This window comes from Trichophyton benhamiae (assembly GCF_000151125.1).
Source record: "Trichophyton benhamiae CBS 112371 chromosome Unknown Abenha-G-c-321f20.f1, whole genome shotgun sequence".
Classification (NCBI taxonomy): Eukaryota; Fungi; Ascomycota; class Eurotiomycetes; order Onygenales; family Arthrodermataceae; genus Trichophyton; species Trichophyton benhamiae.
The window spans coordinates 137387-149160 of record NW_003315088.1 but is presented as its reverse complement, the minus strand read 5'-3'; the positions used below and the strand labels follow the sequence as shown (position 1 = coordinate 149160).

Sequence of the window (11774 nt, the reverse complement as noted above, 5' to 3'; positions counted from 1 at the left end):
GAAGCGTCACAAGGCTTGTATATCTAGTTCAGACCTGGTTGGCTAACTAGCTAGCAGGGAGCTGTGGAACGTAGAAATAACTATCAGTGGCCATGTGAACAGGTCCATCGGAAGGTTCCCTTGAGATCATCTCTAACGGATTTCTTAGGACCGTAAGCTGCTCCTCCTGCACCACATATACTGCCCATCTCAGTACATCTGCAGATAGCCATTCATCAGACGCCCCAAGTAAAAGATTATAAGATTGTCGGGATTTCTCCTCCTTTGTTGCCTCAAAAATTGCAGCTGTCTCCTTTTCCACTTCGTCATCCATATTTTCGAAGAGGGTTTGCTTATCGTCCAAGGGATACCAATCAACAAGCTGAACAACATATTCATCAAGACGCCTAGAAAAGACATCTGTTAGAGTTTTGTGAAACGGCTCAGGAGAATTTAAGACATCAACACCCGCCTTGCTTGCCCTAAGACAAATAAGGAGGAATAGTATGTATGTCACAGTATTTGAGCTTAGAAGTCGGTCTGAAGGGTCAACAAGGCTGTCAACGGCGCTGGATATACCGTTGATAAATTCTTGGGCAAGCGTCTTCACATCTGATGACTCCAAGAGTTCTAATATCTCAATCCCTAGAAATAGTTCACCTGGCTGGCAGACTATGGACTTAGACCCCTTGATAACATGGTCAAGACGCTCAAGAACCGTAGGTGATGGGATATAAGAAAGGTATTTTTCAAGTATTGTGCCCAATTCCTTAGAGTCTGATGTCCTAGCTCGAGCAATCGCCCATTCACACACTACCAGGCCAGTCATATAAATTAGCCACTCGGTTTCTCGGTATGTCTGGGCGAGTTTCTGTTTATGATTTGATGGCTGTTTCTGAAGGTAACCTCCACGTCCAATTTTGATAATCCGAAACGCCAGCTCGATTGAGCCTTGACACAATGCATTGAGAACAACACGAGATCCTGAATCGTAGAAATTTGCGTAGGTACGTTCTTCAGTTACCTCGATATTCTGAGACTCCCGGGTATTTAGGCGGGTCAAGCCGAGAGCATCAAGCAAATCCCGGGAAAATATGCGTTCTTCTACTGTGGATGTTTCGCTGGAGAAGGGATAGAATATGTTAAATAGGAAGCATTTGTTGTCGAGTGATTTTCCGTGAGGCTCGTGAAATTCTTGGTATCGAAACTGACGAGCATTTGCCAGGGGGGTCCCTGGAGGAGCATTCACATTCAAATCTCGGAAATCACACGGATTATCAACGATACAGAATCCATACGTCGTCATTACTGCTGTATGTTAGCTAAACTTGATATCCCAGGGGAATGACACGTACATTGCTGATTATTAAGTGATCCGTAGTTATTATGAACTTCCTCTCCACTAAAAGTAGGCTCTATGACTTTCAGGCCTATCTCGGTGGCTTCTGCTCGCCATTCAATCTTTGCCAGTGGCTTGTGGTTTGAAGAATCAACTAAAGGAAGCATGATCTGAAACTCCTCGTCCTGTTTGAGAGTTGGGTGGTTGGAGAAATACGCATCCAGAACTCTTGATGTGAATGCACGAGAAGCTATTAGAGTATATGCCCAACAAAAGATGTCCCTGAGGCACATCGATGATTAGTACACGATTCTTTTAGTTATAGGCAGACGGTATTCTCTTACCATCTGTATGATTCGACAGCCAAAAAGCCTTCATCTCGTAAGATGGATATTGCTGAATCATACTCCTCTTTTACTGCGTTTCTGTATGCCTGGTGGGTTTGGTACAAGTTGGTACCTTGTAGCCATTCAAGATCATTATCTTGGTAGAAGAGAGCAGACGTCAATTCACTAGCTCTTGGAAGTGTTGCCAGGTATGGCCACCAATGGGAGTCCCTTCCCTTCAGCTGTTCATGCACCATGAAAAATGCCAGAATGATGGACTTCCTGACTCTCTGAGACAATATATCAGAATAGTGGAAGTCGTGAGGTGGAAGATTGGGATCCAAATTCTTCACATTGATTATCGACATAGTTGCAGAAATTGGACATCTTGCCACAACTGTTGAAGCAGCCAGAGCTTCGTTGCTTCGGACACGAAGGCATGATCCTTGCTTATCGTCTCTATGGATTTCAACAGCTGGATTTAGCCCTCCCCCGAGAGTTGTAATCCAATTGACCAATTCTTGGTCGGCTTGCAACTTTTCAGATAACGAAGCAGGAGGGCTGTCAAATTTGAATCTAACTGATGATCAGTTTACGATACATACATCTCCTTCAGAAATGCCTAGGTAATACCTGTCGTCTGCCATAATGCATGCAATGGACGCAAAATGCTCCACTATTGTTCCGAAAAGACATAAGCTGTATTGTTAGTAACAACTGTTCACCCTCGGTTGTCCATGATTTCTGTCAAAAGTATGCAAACGTGAGAATTTATTTAAACCGTCACTTCGCTTAGTTTAGGCGGTTCGGTATCCCGATACTTAAAAATCATCGTTTAATAAATTATTCTATCGGTATAAGGGATTATTATAATACTATATGCAAAGAGAAATGTATTTCTAACCATGAATTCCTGCCGATATCACCATCCTCATTGCTTCCTCAAGTCGTTCTATGTCGTCTGTCGTTTGGCGTCTGGCGCCTGGCGCCTGTGAAATGCATCACGTGATCCAACCAATCAGACGCTGCGTAAAGAAACGACTTTGACCAACATCAACCTCACGAAGGCCGCAAAAGTCGCAGCATCACCAGCTTCAAATCCGCATCTTCTATTGGGCTCAATTGGAGTCGAGCAACGAAGGGTGACCTGCCCATCATGATCTCCAGAGCTGCTGTGGCTCCGCCAGCCCACGCCATTCCCTATGTCTCGTCTCGCGCCCTGACCTCCGCGGCCGCCGCATCTCTCCCTCGCTTGACATCTGCACAGCCAGCCGTTAAACAGTCGCCCGCACCACAAAACCAGCAGCAGTCACAGCAATTAGCACAGCAGCAGCCGCAAGCACAGCGACGAGGCTTTGCTACCGTTCAAGATGGCACTGCTGCGCACCCACCACGGGTATACGGTGGATTGAAGGACCAGGACAGAATATTTCAGAACTTGTACGGACGACATCCTCCGGACCTAAAGCATGCCATGAAATGTGGAGATTGGTACAAGACGAAGGAGATTATTCTCAAGGGCCACGACTGGGTGAGTTCACGTCGTTCAGAATGCCTGGTTTCAGATATGTGATGCTCGGAGCGAACACCGCTAACTAATGTCTTTCGATAGATCATTTCTGAGATCAAAACATCCGGACTTAGAGGCCGAGGTGGTGCTGGATTCCCATCTGGTTTGAAATGGGTATGTTTAATTCTCAATTTCGTCGCTACAACCTGTTCAAGGACCCCCGAAATGTATATTTTGGAGAGTACTTTACAGCATGTCTCGATTACCTTTTATCTAACAGTTCTATTCGGTACAGTCTTTCATGAACTTCAAAGATTGGGACAAGGATACCAAGCCCAGATACCTCGTCGTGAACGCTGATGAGGGTGAACCCGGTACCTGCAAGGACCGTGAGATTATGCGCAAGGACCCCCACAAGCTCATCGAAGGATGTCTCGTCTCCGGGCGTGCCATGAACGCAACTGCAGCATACATCTATATCCGAGGTGAATTCTACGAGGAGGCCACTGTTTTACAAAAGGCGATCAACGAAGCCTACGCTGCGGGCCTCATTGGAAAGAATGCCTGCGGTTCCGGATATGACTTCGACGTCTACATTCACCGTGGAATGGGCGCTTATATCTGTGGTGAAGAAACTGCTTTAATTGAGTCAATTGAAGGCAAGGCCGGAAAGCCCCGTCTAAAGCCTCCGTTCCCTGCTGCCGTCGGTCTCTTCGGTTGTCCCAGCACTGTCACTAACGTCGAAACCGTTGCTGTCGCTCCCACAATCTGCCGTCGTGGTGGTAAATGGTTTGCTGGCTTTGGCCGTGAGAGAAACCAGGGAACCAAGCTGTTCTGTATCTCTGGCCATGTCAACAACCCCTGCACCGTTGAGGAAGAGATGTCTATTCCTCTCCGCGAACTGATTGACCGTCACTGTGGCGGAGTTCGAGGTGGTTGGGACAACCTCCTTGCCGTTATTCCCGGCGGCTCCTCTACTCCCGTGCTTCCCAAGCACATCTGTGACGACCAGATGATGGACTTTGATGCTCTTAAAGATTCTCAATCCGGTCTCGGTACTGCTGCCGTTATAGTCATGGACAAGTCTACCGATATCGTTCGCGCGATCTCCCGGCTCTCTGCTTTCTACCGCCACGAAAGTTGTGGACAATGTACCCCTTGCCGTGAAGGAAGCAAATGGACCTTGCAAATGATGGAGCGATTCGAACGTGGCCAGGCCCGTGAACGTGAAATTGATATGCTTCAGGAACTTACTAAACAAGTTGAAGGCCACACCATTTGCGCTTTAGGTGAGGCTTTTGCTTGGCCTATCCAGGGCTTGATCCGCCACTTCAGACCAGAACTTGAAGCCAGAATACGTCAGAACGCGCAGGCAAATGGAGGAAAGGAGGTCTTTGCCGGTGGTTGGGCTCCCAACACCCGTCAAGAGGGCAAGTTGATTGCTCCTGGACAGTAGACGGGAAATGGACCCTCAGCTCGAACTGGTTTTGGGGGCAAAGGGTAAATCTGTCTTTTTAGAATATGTATTAATCATTACAAGAAGACCACGCATTTTCACTCTTGCTCTCCTAGAGCCCTGTATATTGCGGATGGTGGCAACGCTTGATTCCCATCGTGTCATCTGTTTTTGTCATCCATCCTAATTCGCATGTTCAAAATATTTGTGGTTTGCTCTCTTTTTTGCGTTTCATATGTTTTATGTATGGACTTATAAGGCAATATTCACCTTTTTACACTTTAGAAAACTTCCTGTCTACATATCGTATGTATTCAAATCACTGAAAGCCTAGAGAAGTACTTGTTTGGGGATTCATTCTTTGATTCAATAGCTAGCTAATCTATCTAAGAAAATTCGTAGGTTTTGGTGGCTATGGTCAAATCAGGGTGTCGGGTCGGGGATAGACGGGGGGGGGGGGGGGGGGATTTTAATAAAACAGTGTAAGGGGCATAATGAGATGGTGATCAGTGATAATAAAACAGGAAATGGAAAGGGTGGAAAGGGTTTAGAAATTAGGAACAAGTAGCATAAAACGCCCACAAGGATCAAAAGAACAAAGGGAATGCCGAAGTAAGTCATCATGATAATCTGAAAACTTCAGAGGGACATTGGCCAACACAGGGAAACGATGACTCGCTCAAGTGCTTCCGCCGGCCATGATCGCGTTATAGTAACGTCGGCTGACTTCCGCAGTGTGCGTGAGTCGAGCGTCCCGAGTCAATGGGAGGTTAAGAATTGTGGAGGACTCGATATTCTGGTTGATATGTTAGATTTTGTTTGTTGATATGATAATTCATCCGAGGCACGGCAAGACTTACGTTTCCAACATCTTTTGTAGCCCATCCCGCAACCAAACGGCTCATTTCCCTAAAAGCAATGCGCTCATACAAGCTAGAAGTTGCTGACTTTTCAACTTTTCCACCAAGGTGTGCAAGTGCCTTGAGCAATCGTTTTAGCGGAGCTGGGTCTCTCCATCCTCCCTTTGCATTCACTAGCTGGAGGAAATCCTGGTACACGGCACCACCATCCGCCCAGTCTCTAACTCTTCGTTCTGGGCTTTCCCCAAATCCACTGAGCAGCGAGGCAAGCGTATCATAATCTCTTTCAATAACTGCCTTAGGGGCAACAATGCGGTAGAAGGTTCCATGAGCCTCGTTCCAGTGTTTGGCATGGATGAGACACTCTACTTCGCTAGCAATATCGCCAATAGCTCGGGAGTGTAGCGCCTTAGAAATCCAAAGCCAATCTGGTGGGACCTGAAGTTCCACAGTAAGATATGTCCATAGAGAACTTGGAGTTCCATTCTCAGCTGTTGGAGAAGGAATCAAAGAAGCAAAACGACTTAAAATCTCCTTTACACTCCGCTCCCGGTCTGAAGGGCGGGAAAGATGTAGGAGGACAAACAAAGCGGGTGCATATTGTTCGGCAGTAGTGAGCTCCCAAGAAAGGTCCAAAGCAAGTTGATCTGCTCGAGATTGGTCCACTGCAAAAACGTCGTGATGTCCAACCACTTTAGATAGATGGTGGAATAGTTGGAATGATAGACGATTGTGCAACATGTGGCCGGAAACTGCAACTGGAGTAATAGCAGCTGGCATCTGAATTGGGGCGATTTCTGGGTGAGTACCATCGTTAACGGCGAGGGTATAAGTTTTCAACAAAATCCAGAAGGGAGACTCGCGACCAACAGGGTCGTCACCCGGCTTTTGGTTGGAGTCTTTAGTAGCGACAGCGAGTGGATGCTGAGGTTCACCTTCATGGTATACATCATGATGGAATAAGGTCACAGCGTCCTCAATTGGATCGTCGTCTGAGATTCCATACCATAGCCGGAGGCCAAATGCCTGGAACCAATCAAGTTCAAAACGGTCTGACATATTGAAGGTTGAGATTCGCTCCTCTGGAGGCCCGCTTGGTTTTCCTTCACTGCGTAGGCAGTTACCTGCAAGCAGCTCATAGATGGCCCGAATAGGCTCACTAATTTCACAAGAGATACCGGCCTTGCGCCATGATTCTATCTGGTCTTGCATAGCTTTCCTGGTATCTTCATCACGGCCTATCTGCGAAACGAGAGACGCTAAGTGCGGGTTCCCAGAATCAATAAGTAACTTGCATGCTTCCTCAACACGATGGGCGCACAGGTAGGAAAAGGCGCGTTCTTCCGCTGTTTTGAGATCTCCAGTCTCGTTGGGATGATGGGTACGGATCATTGTTTCCCACAATCGACTAAGGCGGTCTTTCTTGATACGATGTTTATAGTTATCAAGCAGTCCAGCAGGGACACCCTCAGAAATATCGTCTTCCAAATCATCATTGAACAAGATGTTAGCCAGTTGCCACAGCCACCTCTCAGTGTCCGCCGCTTTGGTAGTGTCAATAACAGCCTCTGCTAAGGCTCCAAAGTTGGGAAGGGCCAAGGATGCAAAAGGCACATTGTCGACTAGGCGAACAATTGATTTTGTTTTCTGCAATTGTAGAGGGTTTTGGGCCTTGAAAACATCACAAGTTAGTAAACGTGGCCATAGTTAAACATAGCGGAAAAGTCGTACCTCAGCAGTTTCATGATCAAATTTACTAACGTTCACCAATCTTTTCTCTCCATAAACAGGTACCTCGGGTCTATTGTTTGGAAGCACAACCTCGTCAAGGACACCCCATCGTGCCTTGGTCGAGTGATGAAATGAGGCCTCAATTTCCGCCATTTCGCTTGATTTTCCCGCAAAAGTCTTGGGTTTCTTTGGATAAGGCCACTAGAGTAGAAAAATTTAGTATAGTTTCATCTGCATTCTTGCTTAGGTATACAGAAAGCATGTAAAACGCAATTTAAATACATCTGGGATTGCATGACATGAAAAACGATTGAGATTGATTGAGTAGAAACGGGGAACTGGGGAATCAAACCTCTAATCCACTTTTGGCTTTCAATGATTGAGCAGGAGCAGGAGACGTCCCTTGCCGTTTGGGTTGTCGGAATAGTGAGTTCATAAGATCGATACTAGTAGTGAACTGCGTTGGGCGCTCTTCAGTTGCTTTCGACGTTGCGGTTGGGCTCTCATCTTCGTCTCTGTCTAAAAAAGCCCTATCTTGGACCTCCCGGAGAGCTTGTCTATCTTGCTTTCGTGGACTGATAGTTCGTTGAAGTTGTTCAGCCCAGTTACCCTGAAGGTTAAGGTCCGCGGACTTTGTAGGAGTGCCGAATCGAGGCATAGATTGAAATAAGTTGTTCTTCTTCAAGGGGCCAGTCAAGGTGAGCTCCACGGTTTGGTCAGGGACTGGGAAGGAACCAGCCATTTCCATATCCTCGTCCCTGTCCGATTCAAGTTCTGATGCAGAAGGTGACATGCTTTCCAGCTGTTCCTCACTCTCATTAGTAACTGAACCCGCGGAGCCGTCCTCTAAAAAAGAATCCTGGTCGGCTTCATTTTCAGATTCCATGTCTTCCGGTAACGCCCCCATTCCATTTACCCCCTGGCGAGCATATGCCCCCGGAACGGGTTTCTTTTTCTTAAATTCAAAGGTATCATCTTCCAAACCGCTAACAGAGTCGTCAAAAAGGGAGCTTTCAATACTCATTGAGGTATCAAAATTGCGGATTCCGGACGACTGCGTGGGGGTCTGATCATTTGAAGCGACAGAGTCAGGAGCAGCGCTTAAAGTGCTTTGATTAAAGCTCTCACCTTCATCCTCGTCATCATCATCATAATCAAGTCCATACGTCGTAAAATGAGGGACGGTGAAGACCCAAGTACCGGTCTCCTTCTCATAGTCAATGAATTCAGTGTTCGTAACTTCCTTAAGACGTTTGATATGCTTCTCGAACGTTGGCCCGGAAGTGAATGGCGATGGGCTCCTCTTGTCTCTCCCACGAGGCCAGGAATTCTCAATGCGAAGGGTAGATGGCATGTTAAGGCCCTTGCCACGAGGAGGCTTAGTTGCCTCATCGGGGTAAACGGTAATAGAACGGATGGTGATCTTGGCAATTTTGTCAAAGATGTCATCAAGGTTGACGGTGGTTAGGTCAACTGGTCTGTCAAATGTAACAGATCCACAACGAACACGGCCAACTGTGAAATTAGGGACCTGTTTCAGCTCTTCACGAGACATTTTGCTGAGCTCTGCACGAGATGGCTTCATCCAATATTCACCAGGCTTAGGGTCCACGTTAGGAACAATAACGAGGGGTTTATTGGTTGGGGTGGTGAGGGCAGGTTGCTCGCCATTTTCTGGGACGGTAGCTAGCTCTTTGCCTCTAACTTGTTCCATCTGTGGGGTCGAGGATGCGCTTGGAGCACCGTTAGGAAGCTCAACGCTCTTGGGTGCAGTTGGAGTAGAATTAGCAGAAGATTGTTTACGAGCGGACCTTAAGAATCCGAGCTCTTCGGGAGTCGGCTCAGAAGTATCAGATTCGACACGGACAATAGCCCCATTGGCCTTGTCAGCAGAGTCTCCTGGAGAGACAGCGTCATCAAAGCTGACTTTCTTCTTCAGTTTGCTAGATGGTGGTGCGGCCTCATCACCATTGGTCAACGCCGAGCGGGAAAACAAATCAGTGCGAAGGTTGCGGTCAATGGTCAAGCGCTTTAGGCTTCCACTTTGTCTAGAATTGCCGGCAGAGAAAGCTCCAGGGGAGAGAATGCTGTCAGTCTCTGGGTCCCAGGTCTTTCGAAGGCTACTGCTACCAGTCAAGCTCTTGCCAAAACTTCGTCCAAGGCTGCCACCGCTTCGCAGGCTTCCACCAAAGATGCTGCTGCTTCCAGGGGTGCTCGCAGTACTGGAAGTGGAGTAGCTAAATCCATAGCCTTGACGAGTAGGGGGAGTAACCAGACGGTTTGCGGCAAGTGGGGAGATTTTATACATAGGTAGTGGTGTGCGCTGTTTTTGTTTCATGCTAGCGGACAGGGGGGTGGCCAGTGGACCTGGAGATGGGGTGTTGGGTGCAGGCAGGCCAGAGAAGATAGATTGGCTGCCATATGGGTTACCATCAAGGAGAGACGCTTGGAACCCAGATGGCGATGGCTGTTGCTGCTGTGGTTGCTGTTGGGATTGGCCAAATAAGCTGTTTCCGCCAGTTCCCAGTCCACCAGTCTGCTGTTGTTGTGTATTCTGAGTAGAATTTCCTACGCCAAAAATGCTCGAGGATGCAGGGGCTGAATTGTTTCCGAACAATGAAGAACCTTGTGTAGGAGTCGTGCCAAACAAACTACCTGACTTCTGTTGCGTATTCCCAAACAGTGAGCTAGTTTGCTGCGCAGGCTGGGAAGTGCCCAACCCAAATCCAGAAGTGCCTGTTGTAGAGGTATTAGTTCCTAGCCCAGTACCAAACAGACCTCCAGGCTTCTGCTGCTGTTGGTTTTGCTGGGTATTGCCGAAGAGGCCACCACTGGTATTGGTCTGCTGATTCTGCTGACCAAAGATGGATGACCCTTGCTGTTGGTTATTATTGCCGAACAACGAACTACCGGTCCCAGAAGTAGCGGGGGTACTTCCAAAAAGACCCCCGCCAGTTTGCTGCTGTTGTGGTTGAGTTTGACCAAAGCCCCCGAATGCCGGCTTGGCTTGGTTTTGGTTCTGGCCAAATGTGCCGAATCCGCTGCTTCCCTGCTGGCCGAAAGTGGTCGAAGTTTGGGTATTGCCAAAAGGCGAAGAGTTAGTGGTGTTCGTCTGTGTACCGAACCCAGTTCCTAAGGTCGGAGTGGCGGTGGTACCAAATCCAGTCGTCTTTTGTTGGGTATTGCCGAACAAGCCACCGCCAGTATTGGCTCCTCCGAACGTATTGGTAGTCGAGGTACCAAACCCCCCAGTAGTTCCAGTGGTTCCAAAGCCTGTAGAGGGCGTGGAACCGGTTTGGCCGAATATACCAGTAGCCGGTTTTGTTGCTCCAAACAGTGGGTTAGAAGTATTTGATCCAAAGCCAGTGTTCTGAGTCTGATTTTGGGTACCAAAGCCGGAGGTAGCCGTGGTGGAACCACCGAATGGAGATGAGCTGGCAGCGGTAGTACCAAACCCGCTGGATCCTTGTCCAAACCCAGAGAAGGAGCCAAATGCACCAGGCTGGCCGCTAGCATTCCCATACCGTCTTCCTTGTTCATAATCGGCAACTCGTAATTCCTATGCATGGTTAGCTATATCGTTATTTGAAGGCAATTATGATTGGCTTACCTCGAAGGAGTATTTCTGATACGGGGTCATAAAGCTTATGCTTTGGTAGTTGCTGGTGTTTGAGGAACCAGGGTCCTTTTCCGTAAACGGGCTAAACGTTGGGTTGGCGGTACCCTGAGAGGGCGGGACTTCACCAGCGAGGGCAGTTCCACTGCCACCGAATCCTGAGGCAGCCGTAGTAGCTCCAAAGCCTGTTCCAGTGTTGGTAGCTGGACTAGAAGTTGAAGTGCCTCCAAATATACTTCCGGTTTGATTACCTGTTGACCCAAACCCGCCAGACGGTTTGCTGCCGAAAATTCCACCACCCGTTCCGGTGTTTGACGTTGAGCCAAAGCCACTTGTACCGGTTCCAAACCCGGATGAGCCGAACGCGGATGTTTGGGTGTTTGAACCGAATCCACCACCAGTAGTGGTGCTTGTGGAACCGAATGGTCGATTTTGGCCGCCGAACAACGAGTTCGAAGTATTAGTATTTGACCCAAATCCTAATCAAAGGTCAAAAAAGGTTAGCACTTCCGCAGATGTTAAGGTATTCAACATGCATAGATAAATAAAGAAGAAAAAAAATTTTTTTAAAAAAAAATCTCGGGTCCATTGGCAGCGCAGGCTCAAGAGTGATGATAATAATCTCCGGAATATTGATTCCGTATCTCGAGGTTGTCTGGTAGTAGTTCAACCAGATATATCAGAGTTGCGAGCCATGCCGCAATGCGAGATCCAGAAAAGAGCGAGACTGGAGGGCGCATATACAACCAGCTGCCTTGGATCCACGGATAGAATGAAAAGAGTTGTATTCAAATAGATTGTTGATGAAATAGTCCGTCCCAAGAAAAGAAATGTCGAGATGGCCAATTTCAACCACTCCCTTTCCATCGTTTTTAAAAGCGACAAGGATAAAACAAGGTCTGCGTTGACGTACCTCCTCCAGTCCCGAATCCACCGGAAGAGCTTCCGAATGTATTA

General features: G+C 47.7%; 3 protein-coding genes across 3 annotated transcripts; 1 reads left to right on the top strand and 2 right to left on the bottom strand.

Annotated features, from left to right (window-relative positions):
• Positions 1-46: 46 nt before the first annotated feature.
• On the bottom strand, positions 47-2291 carry ARB_02298 (SET domain protein; the record flags this gene model as incomplete). Its single annotated transcript, XM_003011402.1, has 4 exons — positions 47-1290; positions 1335-1600; positions 1663-2180; positions 2250-2291. The coding sequence occupies 4 exons, from the start codon at positions 2289-2291 to the stop codon at positions 47-49; spliced, it is 2070 nt and encodes a 689-aa protein (XP_003011448.1).
• Positions 2292-2800: 509 nt separating this feature from the next.
• Positions 2801-4610, top strand: ARB_02297 (uncharacterized protein; the record flags this gene model as incomplete). The annotated part of the gene is made up of 3 exons (XM_003011401.1): positions 2801-3175; positions 3257-3328; positions 3450-4610. The coding sequence occupies 3 exons, from the start codon at positions 2801-2803 to the stop codon at positions 4608-4610; spliced, it is 1608 nt and encodes a 535-aa protein (XP_003011447.1).
• A 770-nt stretch (positions 4611-5380) lies between these two features.
• ARB_02296 (uncharacterized protein) lies at positions 5381-11684 on the bottom strand (the record flags this gene model as incomplete). The annotated part of the gene is made up of 5 exons (XM_003011400.1): positions 5381-7141; positions 7202-7402; positions 7554-10760; positions 10812-11296; positions 11489-11684. The coding sequence occupies 5 exons, from the start codon at positions 11682-11684 to the stop codon at positions 5381-5383; spliced, it is 5850 nt and encodes a 1949-aa protein (XP_003011446.1).
• Between the last annotated feature and the right edge of the window lie 90 nt (positions 11685-11774).